Source organism: Myotis brandtii, unplaced genomic scaffold (assembly GCF_000412655.1).
Source record: "Myotis brandtii unplaced genomic scaffold, ASM41265v1 scaffold266, whole genome shotgun sequence".
NCBI classification, from domain to species: Eukaryota; Metazoa; Chordata; class Mammalia; order Chiroptera; family Vespertilionidae; genus Myotis; species Myotis brandtii.
Window position 1 is genome coordinate 2,018,394 of NW_005360124.1, and position 24,587 is coordinate 2,042,980.

At 40.2% G+C, this 24,587-nt stretch overlaps 1 protein-coding gene across 1 annotated transcript in view; it reads left to right on the plus strand.

Moving 5' to 3' along the window:
- SLC28A3 (solute carrier family 28 (concentrative nucleoside transporter), member 3) overlaps positions 1-24,587 on the plus strand; it is a 54,334-nt gene that overhangs the window by 3,186 nt on the left and 26,561 nt on the right. Inside the window, exons 2-3 of the mRNA XM_005868335.2 lie at positions 21,859-21,954; positions 23,846-23,928. Of these exons, the coding sequence (XP_005868397.1) occupies positions 21,859-21,954; positions 23,846-23,928 (179 nt within the window). The remainder of the gene's footprint in view (positions 1-21,858; positions 21,955-23,845; positions 23,929-24,587) is intronic.

Below are 24,587 nucleotides of genomic sequence, written 5' to 3' on the forward strand. Positions count from 1 at the left end.
AGGCCAATTGGCTGTGAGAATCAGCTGTGTCTGCAGTGGGAGAACTTCTGTGCTGGAGACACCCCTCCAGGGCAAGACTTGCTTCAGTGGGGCTTTGGTGCTCACTGAGTCTGCCCCCTGAGTGTTTCCTTTATGGATCCGAGGAGCTGCAATCTGGATGGTCCCACTCTGACCACCGGGCACACTGGCTCCTGGATCTCTAAGGAGGTGCTAATCTAGCCTCTCCCTGAGGCTACCCAGCAGGAGCTCAGCTGTGAAGCAATGCAAGTTTCCCTGAGGCCTTGGGCCAGCTGCAAGTTTGTTAGGTAATTTTCAGATTGCAAAGGGCTAGGCCTTTCATATGCAAAAGCAGGTGCACAGCTTGGGCTGGGTGGAGGTCCCAGGGGATCAACAGGGCAGAGCAAGCAGCTGTGGCTGCCCTCAGAGGCCCCGCGTCTCAGTGTCCCGTAATCGCTGCAAGCACCTCTGAGAGAAAGCCGCCCTCAAGTTCCGACCGATGCCAGACAGTCCAGTTTCTCCCCGTATGAGTCTGGGTCCCCAGAGACTCGCCCGGAACTGGAGCTCACTCTGAGTCTCGGTATGCTTTTCTCTTTCCTTCTAGTTGTAGAATTTCCACTCAGCCAGCCTTCCTGTGGTTCTGGATGATGTCCGTTCCATCTTTTAGTTGTATTCTTGAAGTGGTTGTGCTAAGCAGCAATCTCCGGTGTTTACCTATGCCACAATCTTGGTTTTCCCATCTTCTCAAAAAACTCTTATGCCCGAGCGTCATATTTGGGGTGCCATATCTTTTTTTCAATATATTTTTTCATTAATTTCATAGAGAAAGGAGAGAGAGAGAGAGAAAAAAAAAAACCATCAACAATGAGAGAATCACTGATTGGCTGCCTCCTGCACACCCCCCACCAGGGACCAAACCTGCAACCCTGGGCATGTGCCCTTGACCAGAATCGAACCTGGGACCCTTCAGTCACAAGCTGATGCTCTATCCGCTGAGCCAAGCCAGCTAGATCTGGGTTGGCATATCTTTATCACCTTCAGAAGGGCTAAATGAGAAGAAAAGCATAGAGCAAAAGGCCGATTATGGTCCAAGAGTATTAAAGGGATGGAATGGGATAAAGAGGCAAAGTGAACACGGCAGCAAGACAAAAGTGTCTACTAAGGAGAAAGGTCCATGTCACAAGCAATTGGCTGCTCAGTCCGTGAGGAGGACACATCAGCGGCGGCCCTGCTGTTCTGTTCTTTGTGTTGTTTTGTTGTTGGTGGTGGTGCTAATGACTGAATGCCCTGTTTTCTATCCCTCACTTCTTCTATCAAAACAGAGCATCTCCAGGCTTCAGGGTGCAGAGCAGGGCATCTCAAACCTAGCAGATCACTGTACACCAACACCAATCAATGGTGACCAGGCTATTTCTTCCCATGCTTGCTTGTCAACAAGAATTTCCAGGGACAGGTACTTACTCAGAGAAACCATTAACTACCCTCTAGACGTGGCCATCACTAGAAAGAGATCCCAGTTCAAGAAGGAATAATACACTATTCTGGCCCTCAAGGAACAGGGCAGGCAGAAACAAATAAGCAATTGTAATTATAATATAATGTGATGGAAAACAACAAAAAAAGAAATATGACCCTGGAGGTTGGCACCAAATACCTTGTAAAAAAATGTAGGTGGAGCTGGGTGACTGAGTCGGTGACAGCATCACAGAGGGAGAGAGAATATCAGATAGGGCTTAAAGGGTAGGCAGGGAGTCCCCAATTGAACAGAGCATCGAAAGCAAAAAGAACTGTCTGTGCACAGGCCCAGGGGCCTGAAAGAGCATGTGTGCCAGGGACAAGAGGGCAGGCTGGCACTAGATCACATGGCCTCTGTGTGCGATAAGGCATTTGAGAAGGAACCAATCAGAATTAATACTATCAAATTTTTTAAAATATATATTTTTATTGATTTCAGAGAGGAAAGGAGAGAGAAAGAGAAACATCAATGATTAGAGAGAATCATCCACCGGCTGCCTCCTGCAAGGCCCCTACTGGGGATCGAGCCCGAAACCTGGGCATGTGCCCTTGACCAGAATCAAACCCAGGACCCTTCAGTCCACAGGCCAATGCTCTATCCACTGAGCCAAACTAGCCAGGGCTATACTATCACATTTTTTAGGAGTACTTTACTACCCCTGTTGAAGGTGAACAGAAACGGAAAGAGATGTGTGTGTATGTGTGTGCAGTGGGACACCAGTTAGGAGATTAGTATAATAATCTAAAGTAGGTTCAAGGCAGTGGAAACTGATGTCAGGTAGGGAAGCCCGATTGCTGATAAGAAGGCCTTCAGCACTAGAATTTTTTTAAATTAAATTTATTGGGGTGACATTGGTCAACATGAACATATAGGTTTCAGATCTATGTTACAAGATCTGTATATTGCACCATGTGCTCACTACCCAAAGTCAAATCTCCTCTCACTATGAATAATGCTGTAATGAACATAGGGCATTTGCATATATCTTTGCAAATACATGATTTTAAGGTTTTCAGGTATATGCCCAGGAGAGGAATCAGCACTGGAATTGATGGGAGTCTGGAATAAGAGCTGTTAGCTCTGAAGATTTCAGTTTTCTCCTCTGTAAGGAAGGATAATAATATCCTATGTTAGAGTTGTTGAGAGAATTAAGTGAGCTAATATAAGTTTTTAAAATGTATGTCATAAATATGTCATATATGTTGAAAAAACAACAACACAGTTCTGTCTTATTCCATTCAAGCTGAATAATAAAATATCACACAGACTGGGTGGCTAATAAACAGAAATTTATTTCTCACAGTTCTGAAGTCAAGATTAAGGCAACAGCAGGTTCTGTGTCTGGTGAGGACCCACTGACACAGAACTCAAGTTCGGCTGCTGCTTCTATAGCCAATACTCAAGAGACAGATGCTGGTGCAAGGAAAGACACGGTTTATCCAAGTGCCAGCAGCCTGAGAAGAGGGCAGACTCCCGTTCCAAAGACCATCCTCACATCTCAGTGCGCTCCGGGGTTTTTATTAGGAGGGAGAGAGAAAGCAGAACAAATAACTAAGTGGTTAGGGGGTTGCCAGTTCTCTACTGTAAGTTAGCACAGTCCATTCTGATGATTATCTCAAAACTGGTCAAGGGAAGATACAGTTTTTATGGTTGAGAGTCAGCAAGTCTCCCGGAACCAGAACATCCAGTTGCTGGAGTCAGCCTCCTCCCTGAAGCTAGTTCCAGCAACTCTTACACACATATGCTGCTCATCCGTGGGATGAACACAATTCATCTTTAACAAAAACACTTAACAGAAACAATGTTAAAAGAATAGAGGGGTGAGTTACCCTACCTCCTCAGAGACAGCCGTCTTTTTTGTTGTGTCCTCACATGGAAGAAGGATGCAAGAAAGCTCTCTGGGGCCTCTTTTATAAGCGCACTACTCCTATACATGAGGGCTCTTCCCTCATAATGCAATCACCTCCCAAAGTGTCCTCCTCCTACACCACATTGGGAATTAGGGTCTCAACAGATGGATTTGTGGAGGACGGAAATGTAAGACCATAGTAAGAGCCTCGCATACAGAATGAACATAAGCATGTAGCCTTTGGTGCTGGGGCAGGGTAAGGAGAGTGGTGAGTCAACATTTCTAGCTTCAGATGTCAACTTAGAAGTTTATTAGATAGGAAATCCGGAAATAGGGTTGGAGTGAGGAAGAGAGTGAATTCGTTGTGAGGCCTGTTGGTTGAAATTCAGGTTATTTCTACGCCTGGATAAAGAAGGAGATGAAGCAGGAAATGGATGCAGAGCTGCACTGGAGCCTAGAAGGAGGCATCATCCATCTGGGGGCCTCCTGGAGGGAAAGCTGGGAGGCACGTGTGTTGGATGAGCAGAAAAACTGGAGAAGTCAGATGGAAGGGTCAGAAGGGTCGGGGGAGCCAAGGGAAAAGAGAGCTACCAGGTCAACAGCAAAAACTCCCCTGGGGAACAGAGGAGCACATAGAATGAGATCAGTTCATTTGATTTGCCAATTCCTCGTGATGTGGGGGAGAGGGTAGGGGTAGTTTATGTCATGAGTGGGAGTTAAGAGACTGGAGACAATGAGGGCAGAAGAAACATTCCTTTGACTGAGAGAACAGGGGAGAGAGAGAGATGGGCTCAGGGGAGACAAGACTGGGGTTGTAGGCAGGGAGAGATTTTATTTAATAAAATTTTTTCATTGTGAAATTGACATGCAGAAATACACAGAACCAAATAGACAACTTACTATAAAGTGCCACCCAGGTTAAGAAACAGGATGTTGCCATCCCTCCGCTCTGAAGCCCCAACTGCCAGCCTTCTGTCATAACCGCCGCCCTCCCCCAGGGTCACAGCTACCCCAGCTTTATGGTCATTGCTTCCTTGCTTTGCTTACACTTTAACTTCTAGTTATGAATCCCCAAGCACCACCATTTCCTGATGTTTAACTTTTTGCAAGTAGAAATATACAAGAAAAATGCTTTGCTCATTGCAAAATGTTTATATGGAAGTAAGCAAGCTGAATCATTTTGTAACTGACTTCTTTGGTCCAGCTTAAAATGTCTAAGATCCGGCTGCTTCAGTGTTGCATGTAAACTGGAGTTCATCCAATTCCATTGATATACTGTATTCTCCATAAATATTACACTGTTTATTTTTACTGTTTAGTGGACAGTTAAATTTGGAGCTTTTGCGAGCTTTTACAAACAACAAAGCTATGAATACTGTTGTACATGTCTCCCGATGCCTATGTAACAAGTTTATTCTGGAATTACATCTAAGATGTGGAATTGCTAGGTTATTGGAAATGCATATACACTAGTATGTTTTCAACTTTAGCAATAAGGCCAAACCGGTTTCCTAAGTGGTTTTACCAAGTTACACTCTCATCCACAGAGTATGAGTTCCTATTACTCCACAGCCTCACCAATATTGATCTGGCTTTTTAATTTCAGTGATTCTGGTAGGTGTATGTATAGCAGTATATCACTGTTAAACAAAATTATAATTAAACTTAATTTCTGTATGTTATTGGCCATTAGATGCCTCTTTCATGAAATACTTGTTCAAGTCTTTTGCCCATTTTCTTTACTGGATTTTGTCCCTTTTTTATTGATTTAAGAGAGTTCTTTACATGTTTCCAATACAAACCTTTTCTCAGTTATATGGTGTGCAAATGTCTTCTATCACTGAAGCTGTCTTTCACTGGAATATTCTGATGAACAGAGTGAATTACATTGAGTCCCATTTATCAGGTGTTTTTTCTGTTTAAATAGCCTGTTTAAGAAATCTTTTCCTTGGCCCTGGCTGCATAGCCCAGTTGATCTCCCAATATGCCAAGGCTGCAGGTTTAATCCCCAGTCAGGGCACATACAAGAATCAACCAATGAATGTCTAAGTAAGTGGAACATCAAGTTGATGTTTTCTTTCTCTAAAAATCAATAGATTTTTTAAAAAATATTTTTTTCCTTAGAGAGAAAAAGCTAATAGTTACCAGATGGGAGGGATTGTTGGAGGGCTAGATGAAAAAGGTAAAAGGAATAAGAAGTACAAATTGGCAGTTACAAACTAGTCACAGGAATGTCAAGGACAGCCTAGGGAATATAGTTAATAATATTGTAATAATCATCTATGGTGCCAGGTGGGTACTAGACTTATCTTGGGATTACTTCATAAATTATATAAATGTCTAACCACTATGCTGTATATCTGAAACTAATATAAAACAATATTCAATGTGAACTGTAATTGAAAAATTTAAAAAGAAATCATTTCCTAACCCGCAAGATCATGAAGACACCCTCCCATATTTTCTAAAACCTTGTCCTTGCTTCTACATTAAGGCTTCTAGTCCCCTGAAATTGATTTTTATGTATAGTGTAAGTGGGAGTCAAGTTTTTTGTTTTTTCTACCTGGACACCCAATTATGTCAGCATCACTTCTTTTAAAAACCCATCGTTTCCCCATTTGAAAAATACCACATTTGCCAAGTCTTCATATTTGGGGTATGACTTTTTAGAATAGAGTGACTGAAAATTTTTTCCAAACTCAATGGAGGTAGAAGGATCCAGAGAAGAGAGAGAGGGACAGCAAGAGAAGTCAGATAAAGTTCAGAATTTCCAAGGGTGAAAATTCAGGCAAGTTTTTGAAAGAACACCTTTACTGAAGATGTCCCTCAGAATCCCAAATCAGGTTGCCTTATGCTCATGAGGAAATCAGTTGGGTGGAAACCACTTAGGAAAGTCTGGAGGCCAGACCAGACGGGAAATGTGCCTCCATCCTGCTCACACGCAGAGGAAGGCTGACCTGCTCCGTGAATTGTCTGGTGTGCCAGTCAGGTATGGAGAGTTTGTTCCATGGAGGTTAAAATTTGAGAGGTCATATAAGCGCAAGAACATTGGCATGGACTTCTAACCCAGATTCTTTGAATATAATAGTTCTGAGGTTGGAAGAAATTATGCAAAGTGAAGAGGAAGAGTATTGTTTCTCCAACACACTAGTCAGGGAGGTCAACGTAATCACACTCAGGTTATTAAGTAGGTTTTCACATAGTTCAGGACAAGCTTGGCTGGAGCTATCAGATGCTTCCCCCCCCCACCCCCATCAGTGAATTAAAACACAGAAAACCCATGACAATACAGTACTTTGCTTTTGTGAAGGACATTTAAAAAATTGAAAAAATTGCATTCTCTGTTTTTTTCCTCAGATCTGTATGATCATCCCTAGACCTACTTAATTCTAAAGGAAAATAACCTACATGACTATGAACCATGTCATTTCCATGACATCTCAGAGGGGATGTGCTTAATGATTTTGTTTTTTCCTCATTCAAGCATTCCTGAAATGATTCCCTTCAAAAAAAGGTGTGTGTGTGTGTGTGTGTGTGTGTGTGTGTTGGGGGAAGGAAGGGCACTTACTCATTTGTAATTAAGGCATTGGAATGTGGCATAATAATGTAGATATTAACTGAAGACTAACTAGGACAGATCTGTCCAATATGTATGTATAAGCCACATATGTAATTTCACATTTTTCTATAAATTCATTAAACATGTAAAATGAGCCCTAGCCAGTTTTGCTCAGTGGATAGAGCATCAGCCTGTGGACTGAAGGGTCCCGGTTTCAATTCTGGTAAAGGGCACGTACCTCAGTTGCAGGCTCCTGACCCTCATAGGGGACATGCGGGAGGCATCCCATTGATGTGTCTCTCTCACATTGGTGTTTCTCTCTGTTTCTACCTCTCCCTTCCACTCTCTCTAAAAATCAATGGAAAAAATGTCCTTGGATGAGGATTAAAAAAAAATTTTTTTTAATTAAAAAAAGTGAAATGAAACAGGTTTAATTAATTTTAGCAATATAGATTATTTAACCTGAAATACTAAAAACATTATCATTTCAACCTGCGATTAATGTAAAGTTATTGAGATGCTTTCATTACATCCTTTGTTTCGTACTAAGTCTTTAAAATCCATTGTGTTTTTATACTTAACAGTACACGCCAATTTTAATGCTAAATTTTTATCAGAAATACTTAATCTGTATTTAGGTTTCATAAAATGTATAGTTGAAAAAGTAGATTCATACCCAAGTTTCAAACATACTTAAATGTTTTCCAATGAATGAATCTCTCATGTTCATTTTAAAATTTAAATTAGTTAAAATTTAAGTAAAATTGACTTTCAGGTTCTCAGTGGCACTAGTTACTTTTCAAATACTTAGTAGCCACATGTACTGATGACGCAGGTAATATACATATTTTTTGGTTTGGGAGGATACAAAAAAAAATCTGATATTACTTATCACTTGATCATACAGATTCTCCCTTGTGACATATCTGACTTTTCTATTTAAATCTGAGGTTGTTGGTGACATTAACAGGATGGTGGAGTAAGGACCTCCAAAGCTCTCTTTCATAAAAGCAACAAGAATGCTGGAAAAAATTGTCAAAATCATTTTTTTAAAACTCTGGAAAATAATCAAAGCCTCATATCAATCTGGAGAGTGTCTTGTGTGTGTGTGTGTTTTTTTCATGTAACACAACTAAATTCCAATTAGAACAGCAAGCATTCTGGTGTCTTAATTTCCTAGTCCTATTCCACTCTCCGCAGACTCAGGATAGTCTTGAAAAACAACTCTGAAATCACAATGAAAACTAGCAGCCTAACAGCCCATGGAGGGGGCAAAATTCCCAGGTAACTGCCATTATTTGACCTGTCTTGCAGTTCCTTTAGAAAATCCCACAAGGCTTGTCTGTCTTTGATCTGACTTACAGCTCACCCACCATGATTTCCCTGGAGCCAACCGTTAATAAAGGCGTTTACCTGAAGCAGTGATAACAGTTGTGGGGGGAAAAAACCTATAACAAGTAAAAAGATTGGCTTAGTAATCACACACTTCCAACATAGAAAAGTCCAGGAAAAATTTTTAAAAGACCAATGTAGAAGAGAGAGAGAGAGAGAGAGAGAGAGAGAGAGAGAGAGAAGATAAATTACTAACACCAGGCAAATCTGAACGTGTTACTTTACTTTTAATTTGGTGACCTAACCTTAGTGGTCAGGCCCTTAAAGGGCAGGAATAAAGCTTTCGTTCCACAGTCCCGTAATTTAAAATGAGGGTGGTGGTGCTCGCTGACCCATCTTATCCAGACACTGCTGATGTTGATGAGAAGCTGGGCCTTGGGTGCTAGCCAAACTGCTATTTGTCAAAAAAATAAAAATAAAAAATCAAAGGTGGGAGTATTTGTAATTTTATATAGAACAGATTATTGTGAGCATGAACCTGAAGTCCCTATTGTGCCACAGAGCATAGAATTTTCTTCAAATTGCAGATTTAGGCAGACAGAGTGCAACATGGTTTTCACTCTAAGCCGGGATCTGGATCTGGAGGTGTCTAATTGGACTCCACGCATGGGCTAACGTGTTTGACTCAGAAGCCACTTACAGTCTTGGCATGTCTAACTGTTCTTCTTCCTTTAAAAGGGAGAGAGAGGAAGAAGATGCACACCATGTGTCCTTTGGCAGTAAATAAAGATAGAGGTTTCTTAAGAAAACCCTATGAATCACATGGTTAAGGAGCCTCCCAGAGTGGTCAGGAACAAAGTAGATGATTACTAGGAATGGTTAAATCAGGAAGCCGGGAAATGCACTGGGAGACTTCTTAATATTCATTCGTTTCCTGGGTTTGCAAAGTCAAGGCCCTGTTTGCTTCTTTTCCTCCAAGAGCCAAAATTCTTTGACATAAACCATGACATTTATTGATTCAATAAATATGTATTGAGCTCTGACTTAGTGCCAGGCATTATGCAAGGAGATGGAAATAGAGCACTATTGTTTGATTAAAAGCAGTTAATAGTGGCCAAGTCGTACAATGCAGAGTGAAGGTGAGCTCACCTAGGTTGAGGGTTGGAGAATATTTCTCAGATATTCCAAATGAACCCTTACAGGTCTTCATTCTTTCCCTCATTTATTCCAAATGTACATTGAACATCTACTCTGTGATAGGTGGAAGGAAATACCCAGTAGAGGAGAAGTAACTCCCCAAGCTACCCTGTCAAGAACCACTTTTTCCATATTGCATCGTGTGGAGAAGGCAAGGCCTGACTGGGAAGACATGAGAGACGCGAGCAGGGAGACAGAAAGGCTGGTGAAGACAGGCACACAGGAGTAGAGGGACCAGTCAGGTCTGATTTACCTCAAAATCCTGGTCCCAAGGATCCAAAATCAATGATACAGTTTAGGTTTAAAACTAAATTTCTATACTGTGTGGACTCAGGAACATTTCAGGGAAAAAAAAAAAAAACTAGCCTGCCGGCTTATAAGGGGCTGTAACTCCTCCATGAAACATGATCAGAAAGTAATTCATTAATGTGAGGCAAGGCTCTTTACACCATGAGGAAGTGTAGGTCATAATCCAGAAGGGGCCGGCACAGATATATCTGCTCTCCTTCCCCACTCTCCATTGCCTGACCCTCCTGACACACTCATCTTCGGGAGCATACCGAAGTTCCTCACAGCAGTCTGTACAGCTGTGCAGTTGTCCACTGATGGGCTCTACTTCCCTGTCAGTGTCCCGCCCTTTCAGTTCTATCACTTTACAACTTTGCTAGCATTTAAAGAATTTTTATTTTTCTAATTCAAATTATTGCATCATGAGTTTCTCATCACCCAAATCCATTGGTTCAGGAACATTTGCAAGGAGAAAGTTGATTAGAGGGCACAGGTCTGACTTGTGCAGCCATGGAGATTTAAAAGAAAGAATTGTTGCCCGGCCAGAGTAGCTCAGTGATTGAGCGTTGACCTATGAACCAGGAGGTCACCATTCAATTCCCGGGTTGTGGGCTTGATCCCTAGTGTGAGGCATGCAGGAGGCAGCCGATCAGTGATTCTCTCTCATCATGGATGCTCCTATCTCTCTCCCTCTCCCTTCCTCTCTGAAATCAATATATATAAAATTTTTAAAAAAATAAAGAATTGCTTGATTGAGGGCCAGACCCATGCAGATAAAGGAGATGGAGAACAAAGGTCCAGTTGCATGGTATATTGGATCTAGCAAGGAGGGGAAAGAGACAAAGGCACACAAAGCCAACAAAATGTTAGGCTTCCTGTTGGCCCACATGTCCACTTCCTCATTCCCCTGTAGACCATGAGGTCTTTAGGTCAGAGAATGGGAACAAAGAAATAGAGGAGGAAGACTTTAGAAAGCACAGGTTGGAATAAGAGGTAGCCTGTAATGTTCCAGGCACTAACTCTACTGTATGTGGAAATGACAAGGGGGCTCTCATTAAAGAGGAAGTAGGAGAGTGAGGGTAAGGGTGAGGCCAGGAACATGAGGGGGAAGGGGAAGGGTGACAGGCCGGCACAGACGCTGAGGCTAAAAGCCACATCCTGAACGAATCATGAGGACAGCAAAATTTTGATCCCTTCAGATTACTAGAGATATGCCTTTAAAAACAAATCAGAGAAGGAAATAAGACTAAGGAGAATTAATAGATTCAAAGTGATTATATACTTGTTTCTTTTCTTTCTTTCTTTTTTTTTTTTTCCTCTCAACTGTAGGAAGATATTTTGCTAGTAAGAGTATTTCCAGTTCCCTATGGCTAAATGGGTTGCATCTTTGGACTTTCAAACACAACAAGTTTACTCCAGTTAACCTGTAGAAATAGTACCTTGAACCTTTTAATAGTCCTTACCCTACTATTTAAATAATCAATTGTATAATTTATGGTCGACAGCTTTTTTTCTAAACTCTCTAAGAACAGGAATCATATATGCAATGCCAACAACCAGCACAGTAGGTGCACAGTAAATACTAATATTTGTTAGAGGAATGACTGAGAATGCCTGGGACAGAGCCTCAAGGAACTGTATGTGACAATGAAGGTTGAATGGAAAGGTTGATACGGTACAAGAAAGGGAGAAAGAGAAGTCTGGGTGGTAAAGAGGAAACTAGCAAAACATGTTATCACAGAAGTCAGGGACAAAAGTATTTTAAGGAACAGTTAATACAATGAAAACTGGATTCAGGGAAATGGAAACTATTGATGACTTTGACAAGGGTGATCTCCATAGCATGGTAGGGGTGAAAGCCATACTAGAATGGGTTGAAGAATGAATAGGAGGCAAAATATGAACCTAGTGTCAGCCCATTTAGGCTGATATAACAAAATATCATAGACTCAGTAGCTTATAAACAACAACAAAATATTTCTCACAGTTCAGGAAGCTGGAAATCTAAGATCAAGGGCACCATGGTGGCAGTCTTGTTAGGGCCCTCTTCCTATTTCACAGCCAGCATCTTCTCACTGTGCCCTCACATGATATAAGGGACTAGGGGTCTCTGTAGGGTCTCTTTTATAAGGGCACTAATCCTATTTATGAGGATCCCACCCTCATAACTTAAGCAATTCCCAAAGGCCCAACCATCTAATACCATCATCATTGGGGGTTAGAATTTCAACATAATGAATTCTGAAGGAACACAAACATTTAGACCATAGCAAGCAGTAAGGGTAGAAAGAAGACTGGTTTTTAATGGGAGGAGAAAGGATGCTTATCTATGAATTCTTGGCTTCAGGGTAATAAAAAATTGATAAAGATGCAAATATTAGAAAACAAGGGAAGGAGGGGTTGAGTAAGGTAATACATAGAGAAGCACAGAGTACTGTGCCTATAGTACATAGAGAAGCACAGAGTACTGTGCCTATGCCTGGCTCAGAGCAAAAAGTCCAGGCACTTCCATATTGTTCTTGGGATTAGCTTCTCATTGGATGTCTTGAGACTTAGTTCTGGCCTTCTCCCTCTCAAACATATAGTAGAAATCCTTACGGGAGTATTTTTCTTTATTCAAACAAATCAGACTAAGTCAAAGAAAGACAAGGAACAATAGCAGGAAATTAGAACAAGGCTTAAAGAATCACACCTTATCAAACACAAATTATCAACACAAATACCAAAAGCATAGGAAGAGTGAAAGGCAACCCAGCAGGATAAGGTCAGTGATGTCTTGGAGTGAACAATTCTATTTTTATGTGACTTTTAGCTAGCTCCAAGCTCTAAAAACTCCAAATGTAAAAAAGAAATAAATGCACATACATGCATTTGGAGGAACTTAACTCCCCTCTTGATAATGACTGGGATAGGGTGTGATGAGCAGACCACTCTATTATAAAAGTATACATCTCTCTTTCTAATTAATAAGCAATTTGACGGGGTGATACTTCAAGGCTATGTGAATATCCAGTTTCCCATGCACTTCACTCGATGATTTTAGCAACCATGGATGACCTTTCTCTAAATTAGTTATTACTGGGATCTGTAAAATGATGATTTTTCATTTCTTCAATATTCCTTACTTCACATTCTTCTGAAAATAATAGATTTCCCTTTTTTGACTTGCTCTCCCTTTTTGAGTTTCATTAGAGACTAACATTCCCTTTTATTCAATATTTTATAATCAATTATCAATGATATTTGTTTCTTTCAACATTTTATTATGAAAAATTTCAAACATACAGAAAAGTTAGAAGAACTTCATAGTGAGCACCTGTATATTCACTACCTGCATTCTACAATTAATATTTTGCTGTATTTGCTTTCTCACATATTTATTCATCTATGCTACCCTCTCTCCACCCATCAATCCATCTATTTTTAACACAAGTTGCAGATACTTTACTCATGTTTTTTACTTTTGGTGCTCAATTTGTATCAAACTTGGCCAGCAATCTCAGAACGCTTTTTGACAAGGATTGAATTTATTTACTAGATATAACCATCCTAGACAATATATGAAGTAAACATTTATAGTATATAAAATTGAGACTATGGCTTAGCATATTAATGCTTTCTGTTGTTGTTATTGTTAATACTCACCAGAGGATATCTTTTCCATTGATTTCTAGAGAGAGTGCAAGGGAGGGAGGTTCAGAGGGAGGAGAGAGAAACATTAATGTGAGAGAGACACATCGATTGGTTGCCTCCCAACCAGGGCTAGGGGTCAAACCTGCAACCCAGGTACATGCCCTTGACCAGAAATCAAACCTAAGAACCTTCCCTGCTCGGGCCAATGCTTTAACCATTGGGCAACACCAACCAGGGTGCGTATTAATGCTTTAATCAGGTACCTGCTTCCAAAGCCAACATACTGCTGCAATCAGAAATTGGGCAAGCATTGGCCTTCGTGGCAGCTGAATCTTACAGCCTTAGTAGAGTGGTGCCATCAAGTGGACATTTCTTGCAGCGACCACTAGCGTGGGCTGGCACCCAAATTACATTGGTTAATTTGCATTTCATCTTCTAAATCAGTGGTTCTCAACCTTGGCTGCACATTAGAATCACCTGGGAATCTTTTTAAAATCCTGATTTTGTTACTAATGTTGTGACCCCACCCCATAACAAAGAAACAGAATTTCCGGAGGATGCGGCCCAGAAATCAGGATTTTAACAGGATTCCCAGGTGATTCTAATGTGCAGCCAAGGTTGAGAACCACTGTATGGAACTCGGGACTCTGATGAAATCAATGGAAGTCAGCCTAACACACAATTAAGCAGAATGCTTAAACATTACTCATTTGCTGTCTATTTCAAAAATCTACGTGAAGACGATGCTAAGGCCTTTACTCCTGGGTATTATTTGATTTCCCCCACTTATATTTATGAACAGGTCCATAAATGAAACCAAGATATCCAATTACAAATAAGAAAAAAGATCCATATTCTCCCAGATGTACCCATTTATAGTTACCTCATAACTAAGAGATACTCTGGGTGAAGGAAGGGTGGGACTTCCACATAAGTCTGAGGGGGGAAAGGACACATTCCATTCTATTCCACAGACCACGAGGAGGAGAACCCCTAGTTTGAAATGAACGTTCAAGGTGCAAAAGCACCCTCACTCCATGGAGTTAATACATACAAGTAGTACAAAGAGTTCATATCTGTTGCAGATATCTCAAAATATTGAAATTATCACCTCATTATTTTAATATTTTAAAATTATCTCAAGGCATTGAAATTAAGGTAGTTATTAAAACTTCTCACTGGACCTGGTTGGGTTTTTTCCTTGTTTTTAAATGTGTTGATAAAGATTCGTATACACTATTCTATCACAAATTTATTTTAATAACTAGTTCAATATAATTGGCTTTCTTTGAATCCTATATATTTAAATTTGTGTATTTTAAAACACCTAGAAAGTGGTCTAGAGGCTCCACTACCTATCCTGCATGAGAACATTTCCGAGAAGTTGCTCCCAGCATCCACCACACTGGCAGAACATTATCAACGCCACAGGGAGCCTGAGAAATGTATCTTTATTCTGGGAAATCTTAGGCTCCGTAAAACTCAGAGTTCTGTTTTTAAAGGAAATGAGGAAGAATAGATTTGGGGACAACTAGCGATCTTGGCCAGAATAAATTTTCTTTCCAGGTTATAGAGCTCAATAGATGTTAATTAGATTCCTATTATTCATTGTTATTTTGTCTTCATCTTTACCTTTGCCCACTTGATCTGTCATAGACAGAACTCTTTCTAAATGCATTTCTAGATATTTCTCTGTGTTTCCTTTATGTGAATCTATCACATTTGTACATCTCAAAACATGAGATTGTATCCCCCCATTGCTTCTTTTTGGACATGCTTATTGTTGGGCGGGGGGGACGGTTGTCCTGTATTCAGCTTTGGTGGCTTAAGGTCATGACCACTGCATGTTTCGTCTTCTTGGATCATCTTCAGTATATGCTTGTGGTGTGTTTGCTATATGACTCAATCACATCCAATGATTGATTTTCCAGGTATATGTGTTTGCTCTTAGCTCTTCTCATCATATTTTATATTGTGCTTTTAAAAAATCTTTTCACTGTATGGTTTGTATCCTTTATTTTTGTTTGGTTTCTACAGAAGACTGGTGTGGTTTTTTGTTTGTTTTGTCTTAATGGTTCCTTTCATAACCAGCTTAAGACTATGAGTAATACAAAATTGATATGTTTTCCACCTTCCATAATTTCTTTCTTTCCCTTCTACCACTTGATTTTAACTGAATATATATCTTGTAGTGTTTACCTTTTTATCTTAAACACAGCTATTTATAATCTCTTTTAGCTTCCCAGAAATTAACAGATGAGGAAATGGTACTTTACCTGTGTACTTCACCTTCTCCCCCTTCTTTCCTTCTCCTTCTGGTCATCTTTCTACATTGTCAGGGATAGAATGTTTAAAATTTATTCTGGAATCCCTGGAAATGTTTTTTATTTTACTTCACTAATTAGGTCCAAAATATATTATCACTCCTTTTGCCATAATTTCTCCATCTACCATTTGTTTGGCTGAAGTTCTTCCTCTAACAGTATTTTCAAGAAAGGTCATAGAAACCATATTCTATGAGTATATGCATACTTAAAACTTTTTATACTTCTTTAAAAATGTTTCAATTACAGTTGCCATTTGCAGCAACATGGATGGACCTAGAGGGAATTCTGCTAAGTGAAATAAGTCAGACAAAGAAAGACAAATACCATACGATTTCACTTATATGTGGAATCTAAAAAACAAAATATATGATTAAACAGAAATGAACTCATAGATTACATTTATTTTTTTAACGTGATGATTGTAAACCTTTCCTTTTTCTCCTTTCGGGACAGAACTCTGCCACTTTTCCCTTTTTCTTACATGGTTTGGTTTGCCCCGAGCTCACATGATCACAAGGGGAGAATGTTGCACCCAATTCAAAGCTCCCTTCAGGGCATTCAGAGATGACAGAGAACTGTGGCCAGGCAAGTGTAACTGCTTCCCAGGCTTACCAGGTGGTTTCAGCCCACAGTACTGCTGCTCCCTACCCAGTCTTCAAACCTCACCAGCCGGCAAGAAGAACAGGAGGATCACAGGGAGGAAGGGTCTAGCTAGTGCCCATTAACTCACAGTAAAGATTGCATAAACCCAAGACCTGTGTCAGAAGGTTATGTGAACCAAGAAGGCCAGGAGCAATAGATAAAGATCAAAGGCTTCTGGAATATTTCTCTATATTGCCTTTGGAAGTGCAATCCGTCAAGGTACAGCCCATGCAATTTAAAGAACAACATTATAGAGAAATTGCCTTAAAATATTTGACATTTATAGCTTTGGGAAATAATAAATAAATAAATAAGGGAGGAATGATCTCAAACAATTTGGAGAGATCAGATTCACAAAACAGATATTGACTTTTACAGGCCAAATCTTAATAGAGAACAAAATGACTATACTAGTACATGCCGCAGAGCAAGCAAGCAAGTACCAAACTAAACCATAAAATTATATAACATAGTAGTCAATGACCTCTGACTATGAGTGGCTCTGCAACAGCTACACAGCCCCACAGGCAAGTAATGAGTGCTACATTCCCATATAACAGGGTACAGGGCCTCAAAATATTAAGGCTGGATTTGAACCCAGGTCTGACCATGGAACCCAAGCTTTATATTGCAATGCAGCATTAATTAATATAGGTAAGCTATCAATATTCCAAACAGCAGTCATCTTAAGGCATATGTTGAGCCACTCCCTACAATCTCTTTACATGGCATTTTGGAATTAAGTTACTATTTGAGGCAGTTGCTCTAGTCTAGTCTCATTCCATGTTCAGAGAAATGAACACAGAGAGGTTACATCACTTGAAGAAGCTCCGAAAAACAACAGAAATTAGAGATGTATTTCTAACACTTTTATTTATATACCTAAGGCTTAGAATATTAGAACATAAGGTAACCTTGTGGAGAAATAGAGAAAGCAGTCCTATACCATTTGGTCTCTACTTAATTGTAGAGACACTGTTTCAGCTGCTACTATAATCAGCTCAACAGCCCCTGAGAATACCTTCTCTATTCATTCAAAAACAGTATCGAGCATTTCTATGGCTGGGCACATGATATTCAGCAGATCACAGGGGACAAAGTAAAGATCTGGCTTCTTAGATTAACAGGCGAGTGGGTGAAATATATAGACTTAAACAGTCCCAAGTTCAACTAATATCATATCCCCATTTTGATCTGGGGATTGAGACTTTGACATCCATGGCAATATTTAAGGCATCACTTCTTCTCAGTATGTTACATGTTGACTGTTTCTAGGAAGATTGCTTTAAAGGTATACAGAGAAGTGTAAATGATAGCTAGACAGATACATATATACATTCATATATACATACATATACACATACATGCATAATACAATAAACAACTTTAACCACCAATCTAAATCTGTTCTGGTGGTATGCCTTCCAGCTAAGATATATTATCAAACACCTCATAGAATTCACTGTGAAGTATCAAGTGCTAAAACCAGTTGAACATCTTCATAGCAACTCCTCAGGTTCCATGTCCACATTACATTTGCCCACTGGGCCATCCCCATATTCCATAAACTTACATGATCTGTGTCCCACCAAAGGTCAGGATGAAAGTCTCCCTGGGGTATCAGTTGCCATTCTTGCCCCAGTCCTCAAGCCCGGCTGTATCCCCTCTGCCATTCATACATTCAGAGCAACGCCAGGCCATAGCACTTTCTATAGAGAAGGGGGAACAGAGGCTCTCCTGTCACAATAGAAAAATCCTGGTCACAGAACTGAGAAATGGAAGTCACATTGTGAATTCTGGGCCACCGTGGTGGGAGAGACTGAGTGAGTGGAGCAGACATATTGGAAGGAAAAAAAATGTCAAACTAATCACAGAGACATGACTGTCCACAAATGCAAGAGTGTCCACTCACATCGTTTAAAGATAGAATCTACTTAAAATCAGACTGTACCATGGGGCTTGAAAAATTCTGGCTTGAGAAATGACTTCCAGAGCCCAAATTTGTTCAAAAGGGGCCGCAAGCAATTCTGGAATCTTTTACCACCTCTTTCATTTCTACTCTTGTCTTTTAGGTCTAGGGTCAAATCAAGTTTTCTAATCAAAAGGGAATTCACTTTGTAGGTATACCACTGTGTCTGCATCTCTCCAAAGCCAAAGGGCCTTGGCCCAAGGGCAAAACTCTGCAGACACAATGTGGCCTGAGATCCCATCTCAGCTATTTCTGGTTGTGCAAACCACGTCAAGTGATTTACTTATTTTTGCTTTAGTTTCTTGATCTGTAAAAAGAGGAAACTTTTTACAGACCAGGAAACCCATCTCACAGGCCTCTTAGGGTCAAATAACAAAACTTTTAAAGGGTTTAACCAAGCCATGGGCAAACTATGGCTCACGGGCCGGATCCGGCCCATTTGAAATGAATAAAACTAAAAAAAAAAAAAAAAGACCGTACCCTTTTATGTAATGATGTTTACTTTGAATTTATATTAGTTCACACAAACACTCCATCCATGCTTTTGTTCCGGCCCTCAGGTCCAGTTTAAGAACCCATTGTGGCCCTCGAGTCAAAAAGTTTGCCCACCCCTGGTTTAACCAGTATATCAGGCTAGGTGCAAATAAAAGCAAAACCCAAAAGAGACAAAAGGAGAAGTTTGTTTCCTGCAGATAACAGGCTGGAAGTGGGTAGTACAGAGCTAGGGTGGGAGCACTGCTCAAGGCTCTTGGGGACCCAAGTTCCTCCCCACCCCAACTCACCACTCTGCTATCACTAAGATGGGCCCTTGTATTCTTGGTCCAGATGGAACCATCCACACACCAGGCAGCAGGACAGAAGAAAAGATCAAGGGACAAAGAGTACCTGCCACTTCTACAGACAGTCCTCGGGTTACGTCGGACTCGACATACGTTGTTTCGTGGTTACGTGGCCATCTCCCATTTATTTATAAAAAAAAAAAAAAGTTCCGTCATTTCGACGTGTGTAGATATCTGTTTTATGTTTTTTTATTATTTATTCACCACAAGTAAAGGTCAGGAATTGTTATCTTTTTTATTTTTTTACAGTTTCACTTCATTACTGCTGTGTATGTGCTCCATGTGAGTGACATAGGTGCTTATGTAGGTGGGTTCCGACTTACGGGAAAATCGAATTACATCGTGCTGTAGGAACGGATCTCCGACGTAACCAGAGGACCTACTGTACTTATATTTCCTTGGCCAGAATCTAGTGAAATGGGACTCTAGGAAATGTAGCCTTTATTCTGGGTGGCCATGTGTTCAGCTAAAATCACAAATAGATTAGGGGGAGGGAATGATTTCAATAATTTCCTATATTCTAGAAGTTATAATATGGTTTAGAAACTGAGTAAAAAGAAGAAATCAATAAAAAGGTCTCTGTCCATCTATACTCCCCGTAACACCCACTGTTGCTCCAGCAGCATGGAGAATGCCAAGTCAAAGAGAAAAGCCCAGGCACATGTACTCCTTGGTCAAGGATCTGCCCTTCAGGAGGGGCTCTATCCAGAATCATCACCCTCAGGATTCCCGCAGTTGATTTGAGAAATTAGAAGTGTCGTGCTGCAAACTGTTTAGAAAAGCTCATACACACACACACACTGTGTTGTAACTATTCTGTGGAGTGACAGGTTTGCACTTAGAACACAGTCAGGATTGTAGGAGTCCAGGAGACTACTAAACTGCTAGTAATCTGAATTGCTAAATAGATGGGGGGAAAAGCAATGGGCTCAGAAGTAATTATGAGCCACCTATTACAGCCTCACAACTCCAATTTGAAAAGAAGCTGAGAAGCATGTGTTTTAAGGGTTATTTTTCAGGCACCAATCAACACCCACACAACACTCCCATTATTTCTGTTGGAAATCCTCAAATAGGATGCATTTTTCTTCCTGAAAATGCTAAAAAGCTAAGATGTGCACTCTACTGGGGGGTAAAACAACCCCATTACATGTTACAAAATACATTCAGAGGTACCCTTGTCATCATTCATGCCCACTCTGCACGCCCACCTCATACACCACCCCTCCCTTCGTCCCCCCCCCCCCCCACACACACACACACCCCTTACTCGTTTTTTTTACTCTGAAAAGGCAGGCTCCACCCTTGTGTTTCACAAGGAAGCTTCAGATTCTGCCACCAGGTGGCAGGAATAATCAGCATCGAGAAGCTGAAGTTCCTCATGGAACCGGAAAATGTCAGGATTCTGGAAGGAACCATGAGAACACCAAGTGTGAAACTGTGTTGTATAAATGGGTGGACTGAGACTTACAAAGATACGACCTGCCCAGGGTCACACTTGTATTTAGGGACCCTGGGGACCAGCCCCTTCTGTTACCTGTGTCCCATTTTTCTACCAACTCCTGTTGGATATCATTTTTAATGTTTTATTAAAGAAAATTTCAGCATCCATGAAAGTAAGAATAGTAAAATGAGTCCCTAAGTACACATCAGCCAGCTTCAGCAATTAGCAATATTTTGTCATTTTTTATTATACATATTGTCCCTGCACACCTATCAGGTTTGATAGGAAATACCAAGAGATACTACATTGCTGTACCAGTTAGTGCAACATTAAAATCACTGTGGCTTATTAATGTAACAAATAATTGTTAGTGTCTGCTAATCACAAGGAATTATGCTAAAGTAAGATATAAACAGCTAACACAAAAGAGCATTTTGGCAACAAGACTTATGCATAAGTCATGTATGTGCTGGAAGTTAGATTTTATGTATGTGCTGTATTACAGAGGCTGCAGAGAAAAAGGAGGTGGGAATGTAAACTGGTACAGCCACTACGGAAAACAGCATGGAGGTTCCTCAAAAAATTAAGAATAGAGTTACCAGATGACCCAGCAACCCCTCTTCTGGGTATCTACCCAAAAAATTTGAAAACATTTATTCACAAAAACATGTATCTCTACATTCATTGTAACATTATTCACAATGGCCAAGACATAGAAACAACCCAAGTGTCCTTTGATAGATGATTGGATAAAGATGTGGTACATATATACAATGGAATACACTCAGCCATAAGAAAAGATGAAATATTGCCATTTGTGACAACATGGATGGACCTTGAGAATATCATGCCAAGCAAAGTAAGTCAGAAAGAAAAAGTTAAGAACCATATGATTTCACTATATGTGGGATGTAAAACTGAAAGCAACAAATGAACAAATAAGAAAAACAAACAAACAAAAACATATACACTCAGACAACAGTGAAGTGGTTATCAGAGGGTAGGGGATGGAGGGAGTAGGAAAGGGTAAAGGCTATCAAATATATGGTGATGGGAGATGGTTTGACTTTGGGTGGTGGGCACACAATGCAATATGAAGATCATGTCTCATAGAAATATACACTTGAAACCTATATAATCTTATTAACCAATGTCATTCCAATTTTAACAAAAAGAAAATAAAGTTTTCTAGGCACCACTCATTGAAAGAACATATATTTGTTTGGCTCTGAAATTTTATTTTTGCAAACTGTACTTTGTTTTTAGAATGAAGAAGACATTAATAAAAACCAGAACACATCAGGAAACAACTCCATAAGGAATAGAGTTGTGCAAAACAGCAAACATGTAAATGCCAAACAGGTATGGCCCGAGATTGGTGAGTGAGTCTGTTACCATGGTAACCACTGTGTGACAGGCACCTGAGAGCTATGGGGACAGAAAGCATGGTGCTCAGCTGGCACTCAGAGGAATGAGTTAAGAGATAATTAGAGTGTGTAAAACCAAGTCATGAAGAAAACATTTGTGCCCAAATAAAGGTCTTGTTTACATACCTGTCCTCAGAATTCTCTGATGGGGCGAGTACCCAGGCTTTCTCTGACATGTCACTACTACAGGTTTCAAGCTCCATCCTGTGCAGAAAGCATGGGCTTAAACAAAAGCATTTTAATTTTAAGGTAAAGGAGGCAGACAAGAAAGATTCTAAGAGATGGTTCTAAAACTGTGTCCATCAAGCCCTGGGGCTCCTCAATGGCACCTAAGTTACATAGCAGTCCGAGGCGCTCCATCACAGTGCCACTTCTGTTTCTCTTATATATTGGATCTGGGTAGGATCTCATTTGAAGAAAGCCTTCTGCTATTAAAAGTGAGCAAATTCTCCCTGTCAGTCATCCTTTCTTGTTGTTCTTTTTAGTAATTCTGGCTCTATAGTAATTGCCTACTATGGAGCCATTTCTTGGGGGATAGTTATTCTCATGATAAAAAGAATAACTTGTTTGAATTAGGGAAAAAAGAGGAAAATTATTGCAGCAAAATTTGGAAGACAAAAAAAAGTGACCTGTAATTTCAGAAAAAAATCAGTGCATGGCCTAAACAAAAGCATTTCCATTTTAAGGAAAATCTTGTAATAAGGCAAATACTATATACATCCACATGCATATGTTACCTAATTGAGATCATGCTATACATATTACTGTCTATTTTATTTACTATATTATAAAAAGTGTTCATTTCACTAAATATTATTCAAGAAAAAAAGAGAAAACAAGACTTCTGTCTACATAAAACCTGCATATGGATGTTTATAGCAGCTTCATAATCACCAAAACTTGGAAACAACCAACATGTCTTTCAGTGGGTGAATGGTTCAATGAATTGTGGTCCATCCAGACAATAAAATATTCTTCAGCACTAAAAACAAATGAGTTGTCAAGCCATGAAAAGACATGGGGGAACATTAAGTGCATGTTACAAAGTGTAAGAGGCCAATCTGAAATGGCTACATAGTGTAGGATTCCAATTCTATGACATTCTGGAAAAGGGAAACTATGGAGACAGTGAAAAGATCAGTGGTTGCCAAGAGGGGAGGGAGAATGAATAGGAACAGGATTTTTAAGGCAGTGAAATGACTGTTTATGATGGTTGATACATGCTATTAAATACTTGTCCAAACCCATCCTACATAATAAAAGCATAGTATGCAAATTGTCCCCTCAACCAGGAGTTCCTCCAGAAGTTCGACCAGGGGGGCGGGGCCTGCCAGGGAAAGGGAGGAAGTACCAGGCCAGCAGCCGCTAGGGACCCTACCAGTGCACGAATTTCATTCACTGGGCCTCTAGTAGAATATAAAACTGTTAAACAAAGTTCTTTGTGGCAAACAGATTTTCTGCAAGAAAGGGTTTATTGAGCCATGTGCCAGCCCAAAAAGGGACTGGGTCCTGGGGCACCCAGACCAAACCACCACCAGCAGAGCTAGATGGACAAGACAACATTAGCACCATCCTGAGGCCAAGGGGGCTCTTTTATACAATGAATTTGGAAAGAAAGATGTAAGTTGTTTTAAAAGAATTTACACTGGCTATAGACAGGGGTGGGGCAGGAGAAGGGGAAGCAAAGAAAGTTGTGGGATAGGTGCATAGTCCATAAGGAAGAAGTGTTTGCTGCCTTTGGATTGATTGTAGGCAACAGTCCAGAAAGGGTCCATTATGCCTAAGATTTTCTTTATAGCATCTCTGTTCCAATGTTTGATTTCTAGGGTGAAGAGCAGGTCACCATTGAGCAGGATTCTCTAAGAAGCGAAGAAGATGAGGAGGATGATCAAGTGATGCATCCAAATGGGTACAGGCTTAAACCATAGAAATAACCACACCTACCTCCTAAACAAATGGTTTTGCTCCTTTGTGGGGTTTTTTTTGGGGGGGGGGGTATGTTTTTATTGATTTAGAGAGAGAGGGAGAGAGAAACATCTATGTGAGAAAGAAACATCAATCAGCTGCCTCCTGCACACCCCCTACTAGGGATCAAGGCCAAAACTAGAGCATGTGCCCTGACTGGGAATCGAACCAGCGACGTTTTGGGTGCATTGGACGATGTCCAACCAACTGAGCCACACCGGCCAGGGCACTCTTTTGTTTATCCTCACCTAATTTTTTAACATTTATTATTAGAGATGATCACCACCACCAATCCTATTTCCTACTATTTTCAGAAAAATTAATGGAGTTCTACGATAATCAACGTGGAAAATTTAAGTTGCTGATGTCCTAGAAACTGAATATCCAGGATGGTCTTTTGATTATAGGTGTAAATTACCAACTAATTGCTCCAGTCCACACAAAAGTAATTAATTTGTCTTCTCAATGTTAATCAATAAGCAATTGGTTTCTCAAAACCCAATCTACTTGTTATTCCTTTGAGGTATCCTGAAGGTATTCCAAGTCTTTATCACCCTGTGAGGTAGGAGAGGCAAATTGTATTATCTTTTTTTTGGCGGCGGG